The following is a 19,672-nucleotide window of genomic DNA, read 5'->3' as shown; positions in this document are numbered from 1 at the left end:
CTTTCTTTCGACATTGATGGTTGGTCGGAAGAAATCGACGATGGCCCAGGTACACATTCTTCCTGCATTTGTCCAGGTATATACTTTCAGTGTCATCTAAACAGTGCGTGCATGCGTGGTATCCTTTGTTTGTCTGTCCTGAAAGGTTACTGAGAGCGGGCCAATCGTTGATGGTCACGAACAGCAACGCCTTAAGGTTAAATTCCTTCTGTCTGTGCTCATCCCACGTACGTACACCGTTTCCATTCCACAGCTGTAAAAGTTCTTCAACTAATGGCCTTACGTACACATCAATTTCGTTGCCGGGTTGCTTAGGGCCTTGGATGAGAACTGGCATCATAATGAACTTCCGCTTCATGCACATCCAAGGAGGAAGGTTATACATACATAGAGTCACGGGCCAGGTGCTGTGATTGCTGCTCTGCTCCCCGAAAGGATTAATGCCATCCGCGCTTAAAGCAAACCATACATTCCTTGGATCCTTTGCAAACTCATCCCAGTACTTTCTCTCGATTTTTCTCCACTGCGACCCGTCAGCGGGTGCTCTCAACTTCCCATCTTTCTTTCGGTTCTCACTATGCCATCGCATCAACTTGGCATGCTCTTCGTTTCTGAACAGACGTTTCAACCGTGGTATTATAGGAGCATACCACATCACCTTCGCAGGAACCCTCTTCCTAAGGGGCTCGCCGTCAACATCACCAGGGTCATCTCGTCTGATCTTATACCGCAACGCACCGCATACCGGGCATGCGTTCAGATCCTTGTATGCACCGCGGTAGAGGATGCAGTCATTAGGGCATGCATGTATCTTCTCCACCTCCAATCCTAGAGGGCATACGACCTTCTTTGCTGCGTATGTACTGTCGGGCAATTCGTTATCCTTTGGAAGCTTCTTCTTCAATATTTTCAGTAGCTTCTCAAATCCTTTGTCAGCCACAGCATTCTCTGCCTTCCACTGCAGCAATTCCAGTACGGTACCGAGCTTTGTGTTGCCATCTTCGCAATTGGTGTATAACCCTTTTTTGTGATCCTCTAACATGCGATCGAACTTCAGCTTCTCCTTTTGACTAATGCATTGCGTCCTTGCATCGACAATGACCCGGCGGAGATCATCATCATTGGGCTCATCGTCTGGTTCCTCTTGATCTTCAGCAGCTTCACCCGTGGCAGCATCATTGGGCACATCGTCTGGTTCCTCTTGATCTTCACCAGCTCCCCCCGTTGCAGCATCACCGTATTCAGGGGGCACATAGTTGTCATCGTACTCTTCTTCTTCGTCGTCTTCCATCATAACCCCTATTTCTCCGTGCCTCGTCCAAACATTATAGTGTGGCATGAAACCCTTGTAAAGCAGGTGGGAGTGAAGGATTTTCCGGTTAGATGTTGGGTTTCGTAGTAATTTCAAAAAATTTCCTACACACACGCAAGATCATGTGATGCATAGCAACCAGAGGGGAGAGTGTTGTCTACGTACCCACGCAGACCGACTGCGGAAGCGTTGACACAACGTAGAGGAAGTAGTCGTACGTCTTCCCGATCCGACCGATCAAGCACCGAAACTACGGCACCTCCGAGTTCGAGCACACGTTCAGCTCGATGACGATCCCCGGACTCTGATCCAGCAAAGTGTCGGGGAAGAGTTCCGTCAGCACGATGGCGTGGTGACGATCTTGATGTACTACAGCAGCAGGGCTTCGCCTAAACTCCGCTACAGTATTATCGAGGATTATGGTGGCTGGGGGCACCGCACACGGCTAAGGAATAGATCACGTGGATCAACTTGTGTTTCTTGATCTGTCTTTGGTGCTAGCCCTGCCCCTCTATTTATATCTTGAGCCCTGGGGTCGAAACTTGGAGTTAAAGCCTTCACAAAGTCGGTTTCACCCGATAGGCAAGAGTCCTTCTCGGACTCCAGGGCCAGACGCCAGGGATCCCGGCGTCTGGACCCAGACGCCAGGGACCCTGGCGTCTGGCCCCTGGACTCCGCAAAACTTCCTTTTGCGCTTTCCAAAAACTATGTGGGCTTTCCTCTTTGGCCCAAATAAAGTGTTCTCGTACCCAAACATTTCGGGAAACATCCGGAACCCCTTCCGGTGATTTCCGGAACCCTTCCGGTGACCAAACACTATTATCATATATATCAAACTTTATCTCCGGACCATTCCGGAGTTCCTCGTCATGTCCGTGATCTCATCTCGGGACTCCGAACAACCTTCGGTATATCAAAATGCATAAACTCATAATATAACTGTCATCGTAACCTTAAGCGTGCGGACCCTACGGGTTCGAGAATAATGTAGACATGACCGAGACACGTCTCCGGTCAATAACCAATAGCGGGACCTGGATGCCCATATTGGCTACTACATATTCTACGAAGATCTTTATCGGTCAGACCGCATAACAACATACGTTGTTCCCTTTGTCATCGGTATGTTACTTGCCCGAGATTCGATCGTCGGTATTCCTATACCTAGTTCAATCTCGTTACCGGCAAGTTTCTTTACTCGTTCTATAATACATCATCCCGCAACTAACTCATTTAGTTGCAATGCTTGCAAGGCTTAAGTGATGTGCATTACCGAGAGGGCCCAGAGATACCTCTCCGACAATCGGAGTGACAAAACCTAATCTCGAAATACGCCAACCCAACATGTACCTTTGGAGACACCTGTAGTACTCCTATAATCACCCAGTTACGTTGTGACGTTTGGTAGTACCCAAAGTGTTCCTCCGGTAAACGGGAGTTGCATAACCTCATAGTTATAGGAACATGTATAAGTCATGAAGAAAGCAGTAGCAACATACTAAACGATCAGGTGCTAAGCTAATGGAATGGGTCATGTCAATCGGATCATTCAACTAATGATGTGATCTCGTTAATCAAATAACAACTCTTTTGTCCATGGTTAGGAAACATAACCATCTTTGATTAACGAGCTAGTCAAGTAGAGGCATACTAGTGACACTCTGTTTGTCTATGTATTCACACATGTATTGTGTTTCCGATTAATACAATTCTAACATGAATAATAAACATTTATCATGATATAAGGAAATAAATAATAACTTTATTATTGCCTCTAGGGCATATTTCCTTCAGTCTCCCACTTGCACTAGAGTCAATAATCTAGATCACATCACCATGTGATTAACATCGATAGTTCACATCATCATGTGATTAACACCTATAGTTCACATCGTCATGTGACCAACACCCAAAGGGTTTACTAGATTCGGTAATCTAGTTCACATCGCTATGTGATTAACACCCAAAGAGTACTAAGGTGTGATCATGTTTTGCTTGTGAGAGAATCTTAGTCAACGGTCTTTCACATTCAGATCCGTTATGTATTTTGCAATTTTCTATGTCTACAATGCTCTGCACGGAGCTACTCTAGCTAATTGCTCCCACTTTCAATATGTATCTAGATCGAGACTTAGAGTCATCCAGATCCGTGTCAAAACTTGCATCGACGTAACTTTTTACGACGAACCTTTTTGTCACCTCCATAATTGAGAAATATTTCCTTATTCCACTAAGGATAATTTTGACCGCTGTCCAGTGATCTACTCCTAGATCACTATTGTACTCCCTTGCCAAATCAGTGCAGGGTATACAATAGATCTGGTACACAGCATGGCATACTTTATAGAACCTATGACTGAGGCATAGGGAATGACTTTCATTCTCTTTCTATCTTCTGCCGTGGTCGGGCTTTGAGTCTTACTCAACTTCACACCTTGTAATACAGGCAAGAACTCTTTCTTTGACTGCTCCATTTTGAACTACTTCAAAATCTTGTCAAGGTATGTACTCATTGAAAAAACTTATCAAGCGTCTTGATCTATCTCTATAGATCTTGAAGCTCAATATGTAAGCAGCTTCACCGAAGTCTTTCTTTGAAAAACTCCTTTCAAACACTCCTTTATGCTTTACAGAATAATTCTACATTATTTCCGATCAACAATATGTCATTCACATATACTTATCAGAAATGCTGTAGTGCTCCCACTCACTTTCTTGTAAATACAGGCTTCACCGCAAGTCTGTATAAAACTATATGCTTTGATCAACTTATCAAAGCGTATATTCCAACTCCGAGATGCTTGCACCAGTCCATAGATGGATCGCTGGAGCTTGCATATTTTGTTAGCACCTTTAGGATTGACAAAACTTCTGGTTGCATCATATACAACTCTTCTTTAATAAATCCATTAAGGAATGCAGTTTTGTTTATCCATTTGCCAGATTTCATAAAATGCGGCAATTGCTAACATGATTCGGACAGACTTAAGCATAGATACGAGTGAGAAACTCTCATCGTAGTCAACACCTTGAACTTGTCGAAAACCTTTTGCGACAATTCTAGCTTTGTAGATAGTAACACTACTATCAGCGTCCGTCTTCCTCTTGAAGATCCATTTATTTTCTATGGCTTGCCGATCATCGGGCAAGTCAACCAAAGTCCATACTTTGTTCTCATACATGGATCATATCTCAGATTTCATGGCCTCAAACCATTTCGCGGAATCTGGGCTCATCATCGCTTCCTCATAGTTCGCAAGTTCGTCATGGTCTAGTAACATGACTTCCAGAACAGGATTACCGTACCACTCTGGTGCGGATCTCACTCTGGTTTACCTACGAGATTCAGTAGTAACTTGATCTGAAGTTACATGATCATCATCATTAGCTTCCTCACTAATTGGTGTAGTAGTCACAAGAACAGATTTCTGTGATGAACTACTTTCCAATAAGGGAGAAGGTACAATTACCTTATCAAGTTTTCTACTTTCCTCCCACTCACTTCTTTCGAGAGAAACTCCTTCTCTGAAGGATCCATTCTCAGCAACGAATTTGCCTTCGGATCTGTGATAGAAGGTGTACCCAACATTTTTCTTTTGGGTATCCTATGAAGACGCACTTCTCCGATTTGGGTTTGAGCTTATCAGGTTGACTTTTTCACATAAGCATCGCAACCCAAACTTTAAGAAACGACAACTTTGGTTTCTTGCAAACACAAGTTCATAAGGCGTCGTCTCAACGGATTTTGATGGTGCCCTATTTAACGTGAATGCAGCTGTCTCTAATGCATAACCAAAATGATAGTGGTAAATCAGTAAGAGACATCATAGATCGCACCATATCTAGTAAAGTACGATTACGACGTTCGGACACACCATTACGCTGTGGTGTTCCGGGTGGCGTGAGTTGCGAAACTATTCCACATTGTTTCAAATGTACACCAAACTCGTAACTCAAATATTCTCCTCCACGATCAGATCGTAGAAACTTTATTTTCTTGTTACGATGATTTTCCACTTCACTCTGAAATTCTTTGAACTTTTCAAATGTTTCAGACTTATGTTTCATTAAGTAGATATACCCATATCTGCTCAAATCATCTGTGAAGGTTCAGAAAATAACGATACTGCCGCGTGAGTCTTAACACTCATCGGACCGCATACATCAGTATGTATTATTTCCAATAAGTCAGTTGCTCGCAGTCTTATGCCCATGAGGCATGGTTCGCAAGCATCAAGTGATTCATAATCAAGTGATTCCAAAAGCCCATCAGCATGGAGTTTCTTCATGCGCTTTACACCAATATGACCTAAACGGCAATGCTACAAATAAGTTGCACTATCATTAGTAACTTTGCATCTTCTGGTTTCAATATTATGATTATGTGTATCATTACGATCGAGATCCAACAAACTATTTTCATTGGGTGTGTAACCATATAAGGTTTTATTCATGTAAACAGAACAACAATTTATTCTCTTACTTAAATGAATAACCGTATTACAATAAACATGATCAAATCATATTCATGCTCAACGCAAACACCAAATAACACTTATTCAGGTTCAACACTAATCTCGAAAGTATAGGGAGTGTGCGATGATGATCATATCAATCTTGGAACCACTTCCAACACACATCATCACTTCACCCTTAACTAGTCTCTGTTTATTCTGCAACTCCCGTTTCGAGTTACTAATCTTAGCAACTGAACTAGTATCAAATACTGAGGGGTTTGCTATAAACACTAGTAAACTACACATCAATAACATGTATATCAAATATATTTATGTTGACTTTTCCATCCTTCTTATCCGCCAATCACTTGGGGTAGTTCCGCTTCCAGTGACCAGTCCCTTTGCAGTAGAAACACTTAGTCTCAGGCTTAGGACCAGACTTGGGCTTCTTCACTTGAGCAGCAACTTGCTTGTTGTTCTTCTTGAAGTTCCCCTTCTTCCCTCTGCCCTTTTCTTGAAACTAGTGGTCTTGTCTACCATCAACACTTGATGTTTTTCTCGATTTCTACCTTTGTCAATTTCCGCATTACGAAGAGTTTGGGAATGGTTTCTGTTATCCCTTGCATATTATAGTTCATCACGAAGTTCTACTAACTTGGTGATGGTGACTAGAGAATTCTGTCAATCACTATCTTATCTGGAAGATTAACTCCCACTTGATTCAAGCGATTGTAGTACCCAGACAATCTGAGCACATGCTCACTAGTTGAGCGATTCTCCTCCATCTTTTAGCTATAGAACTTGTTGGAGACTTCATATCTCTCAACTCGGGTATTTGCTTGAAATATTAACTTCAACTCCTGGAACATCTCATATGGTCCATGACGTTCAAAACGTCTTTGAAGTCCCGATTCTAATCCGTTAAGCATGGTGCACTAACGTATCAAGTAACTTCAGCTTCCTTTTGACTAATGCATTGCGTCCTTGCATCGACAATGACCCGGCGGAGATCATCATCATCGGGCACATCGTCTGGTTCCTCTTGATCTTCAGCAGCTTCACCCGGTGGCAGCATCATTGGGCACATCGTCTGGTTCCTCTTGATCTTCACCAGCTCCCCCCGTTGCAGCATCACCGTATTCAGGGGGCACATAGTTGTCATCGTAGTCTTCTTCTTCGTCGTCTTCCATCATAACCCCTATTTCTCCGTGCCTCGTCCAAACATTATAGTGTGGCATGAAACCCTTGTAAAGCAGGTGGGAGTGAAGGATTTTCCGGTTAGAGTAAGACCTCGTATTCCCACATTCAGTGCATGGACGACACATAAAACCATTCTGCTTGTTTGCCTCAGCCGCATCGAGAAACTCATGCACGCCCTTAATGTACTCGCGGGTGTGTCTGTCACCGTACATCCATTGCCGGTTCATCTGCGTGCATTATATATAATTAAGTGTCCAAATTAATAGAAGTTCATCATCACATTAAAAACAAAGTGCATACATAGTTCTCATCTAACAACATATAGCTCTCCAGAGCATCTAATTAATTAAACCATACATTGAAACTATGTAAAACATTTCAATGCGAAAACAAATGCGATCATAATCGCAACCAAGGTAACAATTGATCCAACGGCATAATGATACCAAGCCTCGGTATGAATGGCATATTTTTTAATCTTTCTAATCTTCAAACGCATTGCATCCATCTTGATCTTGTGATCATCGACGACATCCGCAACATGCGACTCCAATATCATCTTCTCCTCCTCAATTTTTTTTATTTTTTCCTTCAACAAATTGTTTTCTTCTTCAACTAAATTTAACCTCTCGACAATAAGGTCGGTTGGCATTTCCGATTCACATACATCCTAGATAAATAAAATCTATGTCACGTTGGTCGGCATAATTTTCATAAACAATAAATGAACCAATAGTTATAAAGATAATATACATACCAAATCCGAATCATAGACAGGACGAGGGCCGACGGGGGCGGATACCAAAACCATCGCACTATATAAGATGCAATAATAAATGTAAGAAAATTATACAAGTATCTATCTAAACATACAAGTAAGAATATTTTTCCTTTCAGAAAGAAGATAAGAACAAGAGGCTCACCACGATGGTGTCGGTGATGAGATCGGCGCGGGTGATCGACGGCGGTGAAGACGGGAACGGGGCATGACGGACCGCTAAATCTAGACAAATCTCGAGGAAAATGGAGCTTGTAGGTCGAGCTTCGAGAGGAGAAAGCTTAAGTAGTGTGGCTCGGGCATTCCATCGAACACCTCATGTGCATAGGAGGTGAGCTAGAGCACCACAAAGCCCTCTCCCCCTCGGCCAGAAAAAACAGAGCACTGTGCTCTGCTCTTGCGTGAGGGGGTATATATAGGCACCTCATTGGTCCCGGTTGATGACCTGAACCGGGACTAAAGGGAAGCCTTTGGTCCCGGTTCAAGCCACCAACCGGGACCAATGGTGGTGGGTCAGGAGCGAGGCCCATTGGTCCCGGTTCGTTCCACCAACCGGGACCAAAAGGTCCAGACGAACCGGGACCAATGGCCCACGTGGCCCGGCCGGCCCCCTGGGCTCATGAACCGGGACCAATGCCCACATTGGTCCCGGTTCTAGACTGAACCGGGAGTAATGGGCTGAGCCGGACTGGACCATAGCCCTGTTTTCTACTAGTGTCCCGAGTTCTCTGCAGGAAATAGTGATCAAGGGCTGCCCGGGCATCAAATCACTTCCTGAGGACAGGCTCCAAAAATCCCTGCGAGTACTAGATGTCCGTGCTGACAATAGCGAGGAGCTTAAAAGGCAGTGCCGCAGGTTAATAGGGGAAATTCCAATAATCATAATCTCACGAATCCGTCCAAGGTAACAAACATGTCCTCATCCTCTTCTCATTCTCACTTCCTACTCACAAGTTCCCTTTGCTTTTGCTAACCTCGTTAGCTTCGAAATTATTCAGATTTTTTTTCCGTTTGGTTTTTAAGAATTATTGTCGTTTCATCTGAACTGAAAAACCCACTTGTTTTAATCTTATGTGCAGGTTTCCCTTTTTCTCTTCTTGATTGGTGGTACATCATCAGCCTCGTAGAAGTCTCTCTGTTTGCAAAGTGTAGTTCGTTCTCAGGCACTCATCAGTTTTTGCCAGTGCAAGCACCAATGTATCATCATTCATCCATCATGTGCGTAATCATCCCATAACTCCAATATACGTACTTTGACTGTTCACATCTTGTCCCTAACTAACGTTTGCTTTTTCCTGGCCCCACACATCATACAGTTTTCTGTTTCCATCTACTATACAGGATTTTATCCACTTTGCGGTGGAGCAAATTTCAGGGGCAATTACAGTATAACCATTTATACTGTAATCATCCCATACTCCAACAATAAATCCATGCCCTGCTTAGAAATTTATTTTACGGTATATGAATCCACTACTTTAACTGTTCACACTGTCAAACCATTTATTTTCTTTGCTTTACCTTATTATTACTGAATAACAGCTTTTTCTGTTTCCATCTACTCAATCTGCAGGATTTTATCTTCTTTGCAGTGCAGCAAGTTTCAGAGACAATTCCAGTAAAGTCAAATCTGACAAAACCAAGGTAAACAAAACACTTATTTGCTCTCTAGTACTCGTTCCTAGTACCTACACACGAATTCCCTTTGTTTTTTCTAACCGCATAAACATCAAAGCCATTCACCTTTATGTTTGGTTTATGGTAATATCTCAATAAACCGCTTCTTTTAATACTCTGTGCAGGGCTTGCTTTTTGGCTTTTCGATTTATGCATCCTCTAGCCTGGTTGAAAAACTCAGACACTCGGTCCTCGGACACTCAGTTGCCAGTGCGAGCATGAATAGCATCTTACATTCTGTGCATGATCTGGTTAGTACATGCCTCATCAACCCATAATCCAATAGTTCAATTTACTGTCTAGGAATATAATCTGCAGTATGTTAGTCCACCTTTTTCTAGACACTTCCCCTTCATGTCAACAAATACTAATACTTCCTTGTTTATCTCTGTCCGCAATTACCCTTGTGAAAACATATTTTCAGTTTTTTTTTTGCCTCATTACTAAGTAACGAGTTTTCTGAATATAACCCACTTGTTTTGATACTCTGTGCAGGGCTCTACCTTGGATTTGCATAGTTTTGTGCCATTCAAGGACTCACTCGATCCATCCATGCAGAGTTCTCACATGAGGGTCTTGTGGCATCCCCTGCCTGTACATAAATCTGGTAAGTATATACAGTTAATCTTCAGACCTTGTTTTTACTGCATAATCTGAACAATGCTCTGTTTCCATTTATTGTGCAGGATTCCATCCTGGAACTATACATTTTTGCACACTTGTAGTACTCACTCCAACACTTGTAGGATTCCTACCAGTGTTATAGATTTGGTAAGTGCTTACATGTAAAATGAAACTTTAAGACTGCTCTAGATATAGTATAGATACCTCGATGATTTCAGAAAACAAAAATAATCGTTCCCTAGTTGTGCTAAGTAAACTTTTTAAGATTAAATGTTGTACCAATCTTGAAGTTGTTGCATGCTTTAATATTGTCTTTGATTAAACAATAGGGACATTTATATTTCTCGGAAGCAAATAATTTCTATAAGCAAACTAGGGGAAAGCCTGTGAATTCTCTTAGAAGATCAACATTTGTCTGACTTTCTTCTGAACCAGATGTAGGAGCTCTACAAGTTTCATTACAAGGAAATGGATCATAATTACTACAGCAACATGAAGTTTCACAAATTCATCATGTGACCTTTTGAAGTTGTGCTGAATCTCATAAAAAATTCTGAAGTTTTCTTAATATAGTTTGTTCTGGGAACTACCAGCAGTAAGTACCTACTTCTGCACACACACACAAAAAAAACCATTGCTGTTCATGGAATACTTGTGCAATTTTTTATAGCCAACACTAAGTTAGGATGTCACTTGTCCAGATGATTTACACGCTGCAAAGCTGCTTACGTGCAAACTAACCTCACTTACTAAAGGGTGATGCTTTGTAAGTGCGTTACTCTGGTTGATCTGTTCCATAATTCACTTACAAATGTACAATCAGAAGTTAATGTTACAATGTTGCTCTGGTCTTTTTAGATCAACCCGGGTAAACGGCGTGGTCCTGTCGGTCCAGGCATACCTGGTAAGCAAGTTGTCATGACATAATTAAGTTCAGTCCAGCTGAAGAAATGCTGGAGATCTCAATCTGTATCTTCCATTCTGTCCATAATCTGGTTAGTACATGCATAATCATACTGTACTTCAATAGTTTTATGCATTGTTCAGAAATTTCAATCTACAGTATGTTCATCGACACCCTGATGTTACCTTGCTTGTATATATCCCCAGTTAATAACCTTGCTTTTTTATGATCACACACACAAAAAGAAAAACACTTTTTAAGTTTTATTTTGCCTCATTGCTGCTAACAGTTCTCTGTTTCCATTCACTGTGCAGGACTCTCTATCTTGGAGTTGTACATTTTTCTACCCTTGTAACACTCAGTCCATCCATGCATGATGCATAGTTCTCACATGACGGTCTTGTGTGATGTTCTTCATGCACATACATCTGGTAAATATATACATTTGATCTTTGTGGTTAAACTCTTACGCACTTTGTTCAGATATTCAGATATTCAGTAAGAAATCCAATTAGCCTCATGACATATCAGATATTCAGACATAGGCACTGAAATGAATTTAAAATTCAGCTTTTTTTTCTTTCTCGGAAAATAATTTTCCTAAATCATTAATTCAAGATTTCTTCTCAACACCACTTATCTTCTCACAAGTTGACAAATAAGTTAATGGCATTTCAGTCTTTCTTTGTTTGTTCCTGGAAGAAATTTATGGTGTACTCAATATTTAATATTCTGTGTAGGTGTTCTTATCTTCGCTTTGCTATGCATCAAAATACTTCACTTAAAGCTTCGTGGTCATCCATGAGGACATGGTGGTGTGCTTGCTAGTTCAGGACTAAATGTGCTCTCGCAGATGGTTTTCGAGTTCACTATGCTTCCACAACCTTTTCATAAGTTTACATTTTCAGGTTTGCATTTCATTGTGACAAGATGTTCTCCAAGCCGATCATCCTTTTATCTTATGTTGCTAGCCTCATCGGTACTTGGCATTGCATTTCCTACATTGGGATCTAGCATACTCCGCCGGTACATCCGAACCCCTTGTGGAGTTTCTCACTAAAAAGAGTGAGATGTGAGAGGTAAGAAACCAAGGTTGATAGAACAGTTGAATCAACCATGAGAGAAAAAAAAGGTCAACAAGTAAAATTACCCCCAAAGAATAGAAGAAAAAAAGAGAGAAACTCCCGTTAAGCCACTTCAGTTTTCCAATGAGTCCACCATATCTACCTATCATAGCAACTCCTCATTTGATATTCCAAGTAGTGGATTCTTTTGCCATGCACATTCATATTTTGCTTTGCACATCTTTTAAGGAGGAATATTAGCCATCATTATTAGCCCTTGTTGAAACTTGCCAACCATTTTTGCTTTTATTTTCATTTATTAGAGCTCTTGTTGGCACCTTTCAAGCTTTTGTAGGGCAGAGAAAAGGAAAGAAAAAAGAAAAAAAAAGGAAAAAGGAAAAAAGAAAAAGAAAAAAGGAAAAAAGAAAGAAGTAAAGAAGAACAAGATAGGTGCCATGTTTTCTCTCTATCAAGCTCTTGGTCTTAATTTATAGCGAGATGAGTCTTATTTCTTAGGCTTATACTTTCTCACTTTTCATACCACCCATTTATTCATCATGTAGAGCTTAGCACTCATAGCTAATTCCATTCATCATCATGTAGTGGGATGGTTTATTTGCATATATGCTTCCTAGGACTTCATGTACATATCACTTCATATCCATTGTGCATACCTTGGAAAATCCCTACTTCCCATGCAACATCGAAACCGAGGACATTACACATGCCTTGGGGTCACTCTGCGTTACATGGGCCTATCTTTTCCTTGTCGAGTCACTCCCATCCTTTCACGTCATTTTCTAACTAATGATCGGAAACACGAGGCATCTTGGTTCATGATGACTGCTTACTTGACTATGTGATCCATGCTTCCCAAGACATGAATTGGTTTGTACTACTGAAAACTCACTCTTGGTTTTGCAATTAAGATATGGACTTATCAATTAATTGCAATGTTGTTTGTGTTTGAGCAGGGAGCTCAAGATGGGTTGAATCCTTGGAATGATCTTGCCTGGAAGACTTTGTATCATGGAGCATCCATTTTAGTATATGGTACTAGAGCTACAGTTTTGAAGGAACACTAAAGAGTCAACTTCCTTAAGGTTAATCAAATGCTCATTTAAGTTTATCTTGATTTATACTGCTCTATGTTAATTGAAGATGCTATTTTAACGTATCGAAAAGGTGCCGTAGCACCCGGGAGTCCCGGCACCCTCTAATCTACCCCATACAGCGGCGATAAGATTCGTGCTGTTCCTGCCCAGCTGCAGACCTTTTGCAGTCCCAATTTAATTAAGTAGACTTTTTAAGCAGACAAACAGGGCCGCTGGCAGGACGTAGCGTGCAGAGGTAGGCCTGGTAGGAGGTCACACGGGTCCCAGTCGAAGTGACAACACATAGACGGTGTGCATGCAAAGATCTGTATCTCATTTTAGATTACCATCCCTTCACGTGTTGCATAGCTTGCTCAGGCCAACGTGGGTCCCTATGGGTTTCACATCAGCGTCAGCTCCCGTTATCTTATTACTCCATTCCGGATATCAAGAAAGCAGTATTAGTGACCAAGGTGTGAATTGGGAGGCAACGTCCAATCTGGCATTGCCCTTCGCTTGTTTGAAACACAAGCCGACACATGCCAGCTCTCACGTCTCTCTTTTTCACTAGGCGGAATCAACCTATGACGTATAATGCGAGGCTAGGCTCTGTTTGGTTTCAAATTTATTGGTCTCCGCGCGATTAGTATACAGTTAGACCTGCTAATATAATGCATGCTACAGGACGTGGCACAGATCTCAACAAGCTAAATTCTGGACGCGTGGTGGAGATAAGAGGGTGCCTATGCACCCGGGTTCTAAAAAGCCACTCCCCGTAATGTATTTGGTGCAAAATTAACATTTTCCCTGATGAATAGGCATATGGCCTGGCTAAACTACTGACTAGGTGTTTGTGCAAATGCAGGTCCACAATGCTGATCACTTGACCATTTCCCCCTGCCACACGAGCTGTGAGGAGGGCAATATGTCGAGGGAGGAGGGCAAGATGTCGAGGGCGATGAAAACCTACTCTCTGAGAATCTCCTCCGCCTCCTCCAGCAGCCGTCCTCACTCCCCCGTGCCTCCCTCATCTGCAAGCGCCAACATCGCATCGTATCCAACATCCACTTTTTATGCCGCTTTCACTCACACCACCGCTATAGCGCTCCCCTCCTCAGTTGCTTCATCAGCGACCTGCGAGGCTTCTCCTACGCACATACCATGGAGGCCCCAGCTCGTTTTCCCGCCTGGCGTGGTCATGGGTCCTGGATCCACGACACTGATCACTTGGTTGGTTCCGGTGGACAACCAAAAGGTTATCAGGATTGCCGAGGAGATTCACTTAATGAACCGCTTTCAGCCGAACCATTGAAGTTTTACACTGTCGTGTGACAACGCGCCCTGAATCGCTTGCTAGTAGCCTAAGTTGTGATTTCGTGGAGTGCCTGAAGCTTGAAGTTTTCCTTGTGTTTATGTAATTATTTTGATCTGGAAAACAAATTCCTTGCGGTGCCTGGTTTAGTTTAGTTTATGTCACAAGTTCTGCTTCTGTAGCAAAGATTGACAAGTTCTTTCTATAATAATTGAACCAAATTCTATGTGTTGTTTGCAGTCTAATTTCTTCAGTTTGGTCATAAGAGACTTTATACATTATACTGAACACATGAGCGAAGTTATAAGACTAGATTTTATCAGTAAAACTGCTTTCATCAGGAATTATGATTTTTTATTTTTAGTAACATAGTATGACTGGAGCTTTCATCACGAAGATATAAGCTCAGTGTTGTTTTGATATCATGCAGTGTAAAAGAGGTGGAATATATTTTGTACCGAAGGAGGTATTAATTAATAAGATCCTACGGGATGCATTTAACTAAAGTCAATTTGTTTGTGATTACCTAGATCATGCATTTCTAAAAAATATGCCTTTGATTATCTAGATGTTTCTGCTTTTCTACTCCATGATAATAAATAATATTCCAAATGATTTGGTGAGGTAGATGGTTCAGCTTTCGCCTCTGTGGGAGGCATACAACCCAATAATAGTCGCGTAAAGAGCGTCCTCTAGGCTATGCCACATCGATTCTACTATACCGAAGGAAAAAAAAAGTTAAATGTGATGCCCATCGATCCCTGCTTTTTTCATCGCTCACACGCAAGCCTCCCCTCGTCTCCTCTCTCGTGAGCTCTCTCTCCCCCCATGACCCCTCGCCGCCGCCGCCACCACCCACGCCAGCCGATTCCGGCAAGTCCCGGCGGCGGGTGACACACCAACGACTTCCCCTCGCGCCGCTCCTTCCTCCATCCATCCAAATCCGTCGCTACAAGCCTTCCACGCTCGCTCCCGACCATTAGCCATGGCTAGGGTTTTAGGAGCAGCGTCCCCTTCGTCGCCGGCGAGGCTCAGGCAGCATCCGGCGGCTCGTCTAAGCTCGGGGCAACTAGCGCTGGCGAGCAACCCTCCCCCGTTGCTAGGGTTTTGTCCTCCGCGTGCTGCTGCTCGAGCTCTGTCACTTCCTCCCAAGCGGGGCTCGTCTGGTTGAGCGGTGGCCGGTGGCGAAGCAGGCCTGGGCACGCGGCCACCAGATCGGCACAAGCATAGCAACAACGAGGAACAGTGGCGTTGGCGGATGCCCTCACTCCCTTCTTCTGTCTTCTCTCTCTATATCCCTCGGCACATCCTCTCTTAATCAGGAACGTCTCTGCCGTCTTACTACTACACCTTAATATGTTTCACATGATTTGCTTCATGAATTACTTTGATGTGCCTACTTTGTGGAGAGACCTTTTTTTTCCTAGATGTTCATCTTAGCTTACTACTACTGCCTGATACCTGAACTTTGGATTCTAATCGGCAACAAGTAGTTGTATTATAGTCGCTTCATGTCTTGAGAGTAAAGTTGATAAATCCGTACATCAGTGTTCTGCCAATTGATTGCCATGCAGTGGGTAGTACTCCATTCCCTACTAACGTAGAAACTGTATGCGCCTTCGTGCCATGATGTTGCTCAATAGTAAGGTCTCCCTAGCTACCATGGGGAGGTATGATCCACATATCTGATTATTTTATTTGGCCGTGAAATGTTAATTGGACCCTTATCTAATTTGTACTTTGCTGGTGAAGGAGCACAACTATCAGTGGTGTCCGGCGTGGACAATTAACTCAGGCCAGTAGCTTCTTCTGTTTCTCTGGATTTATTTTCTTTTTGCAGTTGGTGCTGTTCTACATAAAAAAGGCATGCGAGTTTCTTAATTTGCCGCTGTTTAGGATCAATTTGCCGCTGTTATTTCAGCACTAAGCAGTGAAACTATCTTAATTTTCAGTCTGTATGATTAATTTTTGATGCGGAACCTTTTAGAATTTCAGAATTTTCAGTCCGCCTCATGGACGGTCCTCCCACGCCCGATGGCCATGAGGTGCACACGGTGCATTGGGCCATGCCTTCTTTGCACCGGTGAGTTCATCCCTCCCTCCCTCCCTCCTCCTCTCTACTTCTCTCGAGCTTTGACCCTCACCTCTACTGATTGGGTGACCGGGACCCAAGCGCAAGCCGATGAGCTTGATGAGGACACCGTCGTGATCTTGACCTCGACTACTTCCTACACAAGGTCGTGTCTCTGCCCCTCTCCCTGCTGCTGCTCTAGACTGGTTTTGATTTATCTTGTTGGTTGTGAAACTATCAAATCTGTTTTGGGTGGTACACGCTGCTGTTTTGAGAGATTTCAGACTTTTGTTATGTTGTGCGCACACAAACATGCAACATTGCTTCCTAAATATAGACCAATCCTTTGATTCATTTTTGTTCCAGCAAGAAGTATCTATATCCTGTTTCTAGGGATTCGTGTTGGGGATATCAAAATTAGTCATTGCTCAATGGAGCCATACAAATAATTGCCCAGCAAAATTTAACTTACATACCCTGAACTATGATTAATACATAATTATGAGCATTTTTCCTACTTTACCAAAGATTGCCATGGTGCATGTATTGAAACCGAAAATATACAAGTGAGATTTCTTTTCTTGTCGCCTATATTCAGAGGTTGTTTCTGACGATTCATTGGTCATTTATTTTGCAGAGATCTGCTTGCAGTTCATACTTCATTGGTAGCATAGTTTAATGTACTATCTATCATGTATGTATACGATGACTCCTTTTATCCTTGAAGGCATTGGAGTTCTTAAAGGGAAATGTTAATGATGGTGTATGAAATGGTATGTCGAAAGGTGTGCTTGTTTGGGCATTATTATCTCTAACTGAAGTTCTGTTGTGTTGTTATATTCAAGAGTACAATTCTTTTCTTCCAGTTTCTTGAAGGTAGCCATATTCGGTTACTTATTCCCTGATGATTTTAAAGGTTATGTGTACTGTCAAACTGAATGTGACAACACTGGCTTATTCGTAGTTCTCTTTTCTTTGCCTAGAATTTATGATTTATGGCTGATGTCAATTCCATCTTTTTAGGTGCTTGTCAAATATAGGTGGAAAACTTGACATGGAGGAGCCACAGAGGTTTGCAGAATATGTTTCTAGGTTGGTCCTTGAGAGGGAGACTGAAGCAAACTGCAACATGTTTCAGGTGCACGTCCTTTGTCCCTTGTGCCTGTCTCCCTAGCAAACCTGGAGCATTGTACACTTTGGTTTTTAATGGCACTTATGATAGTCCGAGCACATACATGCTTGGTTTTACTTCAGTTAAATTCGTGGCATTATATAATTAATAAGAATTGATTTATGAAAATTGGACCTGAAGAAAGTGTGCCTCTCTATTTTGTGCAAATAACGACTTCTGGTTACATATTGTGACTAGATTAATTAGGCTTACACACTGAGCTTTTTCATTGTTTCACTTACAGAAATTGAACTGTTGTTGTGTTAATATATTTAGGCATCCTTGAAGACTTACTTGTCACCGTCCCTCCCCGGTGATCTTGAGGGACAAATAAGGTAACCGTCTACTTCTATATGTTCATAAATAGACTGGTTCTGTATCTGGTATAGATCGTTAGTACTTTGCAATAATTTGATAAGATACTAAAATCAAAGGTATGACCACTATTTGATGAGCAGGGTTAGCTATAAATCAAGAAGAAGACAGGGAGGAGTGATGGGTCTACAGGTACCTATAAGAAGATGGCCTGAGGTGATTTGCTTCTGTTTTCATGATATACAGGTGTAGGCTCTGTTGCTACAAAATTTTGTTGATGCTGTGTTATAAATTTCTGTTCTTGTGATTTATCTCATCTAATGATCTCGAATCTAGGTGAGAGTTTGGCACTGCAATTTGGTTCCTACAACCAGTAGCATTTTCTTATATGGAATTAACATGTCGTAGTTTGTCAATATCATCTGAATTGGACCATCTGACATTTCATAAGCTTTACCTCAACGGAAGGCGAATGGTGTTGTGAAGAAACTGGAGAAGGACGAGTCGCTGGACTGGGACAAGTACATCAAGGAGAACAACAAAATGCTTAGAGGTATAGATTTCTGTTCGTTTAGATTTCAGCACATAGTATTTTAGTTTTTTGCACATCTCTTTCATGTTGTGACGTTGTTTCATTAGTGTTGATTATAAGTTCACTGATTTTGCGCCCGGCCAAATTTGGAGGATCATGAGACTGGCACCATGGTTTTAGTTGGAACATATAAAAGATTGTCAGAAAACCTGAAGATAATCATATCATAACCTGCATTTTCTAAGTAAGAAAATAAGGATGTATTGATTCTCCATAAGCTCATCAAACGACTTGTGCAAGATGATACAAATGGGTGGAAATAGTAACTTAGAAAGTCGAACCAAATAATTAAAACCAGTGAGGTACTTCCCTCATTTTTGTATGGAAGCTTTTAAAAGATATCATAACCAGCATACAAATGGGTGGAAATAGTAGGTCAGAAAGTCGAACCAAATAATTAAAACCGCTGAGGTACTATGTTCATTTATTTTTTATGAAAACCTTTAAAAGATACCATTACCAGCATGTGGATTTGCATTTCTTTTTAACTGTCCAGCTCCTAACAATTGTTGTTTTGTAGTGGCCATAGATGAAAACCACTTTTAGTCAGATTTCCTATTGCACACTGAATTAGTTCAATGCATGCGTTTACACCTCTTTTCAACTATGTGATACTGTAGAAATCGAGCACCGTAACAATTCACCATTTAGATACTTCATATCTCACTTGCAAATATGTTCCCTTCTTTGTACCCTATATATTTGATATTTTTTTGTAATTTTAGGGTCATTCTAATTATTTCAAATTTCAGGCCATTCTAAACTATTTGGAATAGTTTGCCAGCATTGCTGGAGACAAATCCAATATGCATTAGTTACTGTAATATTTCTGGAACCATGTTATTACCACATATTTTAACTGAAATGAATATGATTAAATTCATATCCTTGTTAAGATAAGGATAGATACAAGTGGTATGATTATGGGAGTACTTAATAAATTAACAAAATAATGTATTAGACAATTCCTTTGAACCTTCAAAAGGATGAATTCGATTACCGCATTCAAAAATAGCTAAATGATTCAGTTTAGTAACTCTAGATGTAGCATGTTCTGCAATAACAGGGAGATATTTGATTGTGATCAATCCTGCAGCTAAT

The 19,672-nt window shown here is 41.6% G+C and overlaps 1 protein-coding gene and 1 long non-coding RNA gene across 4 annotated transcripts in view; both read left to right on the top strand.

The window, feature by feature from the left end:
* LOC125516462 overlaps positions 1–18,671 on the top strand; it is a 32,383-nt gene extending 13,712 nt beyond the window's left edge. The window contains exons 3-10 of the mRNA XM_048681899.1: positions 8,827–8,969; positions 9,321–9,391; positions 13,795–13,885; positions 13,976–14,163; positions 16,410–16,505; positions 17,517–17,631; positions 18,448–18,532; positions 18,619–18,671. Of these exons, the coding sequence (XP_048537856.1) occupies positions 8,827–8,969; positions 9,321–9,391; positions 13,795–13,885; positions 13,976–14,163; positions 16,410–16,505; positions 17,517–17,631; positions 18,448–18,532; positions 18,619–18,671 (842 nt within the window). The remainder of the gene's footprint in view (positions 1–8,826; positions 8,970–9,320; positions 9,392–13,794; positions 13,886–13,975; positions 14,164–16,409; positions 16,506–17,516; positions 17,632–18,447; positions 18,533–18,618) is intronic.
* On the top strand, positions 8,944–14,225 carry LOC125515547. Of its 3 annotated transcripts, none has more exons than XR_007287061.1 (13): positions 8,944–8,965; positions 9,089–9,207; positions 9,321–9,391; positions 9,550–9,675; positions 9,920–10,031; positions 10,111–10,195; positions 10,484–10,643; positions 10,750–10,814; positions 10,907–11,043; positions 11,267–11,383; positions 11,693–12,904; positions 12,991–13,119; positions 13,976–14,225. It is a non-coding gene; the product is annotated as an uncharacterized LOC125515547 (long non-coding RNA). The 3 variants fall into 3 exon arrangements; XR_007287060.1 differs by having other exon boundaries at positions 9,064–9,207; XR_007287062.1 differs by having other exon boundaries at positions 9,064–9,207; positions 10,750–10,818.
* Positions 18,672–19,672: the final 1,001 nt, after the last annotated feature.

Source organism: Triticum urartu, chromosome 6 (assembly GCF_003073215.2).
Source record: "Triticum urartu cultivar G1812 chromosome 6, Tu2.1, whole genome shotgun sequence".
Classification (NCBI taxonomy): Eukaryota; Viridiplantae; Streptophyta; class Magnoliopsida; order Poales; family Poaceae; genus Triticum; species Triticum urartu.
Note: the sequence above shows the minus strand (reverse complement) of the source record. Positions and strands in the feature narration are given on the sequence as shown.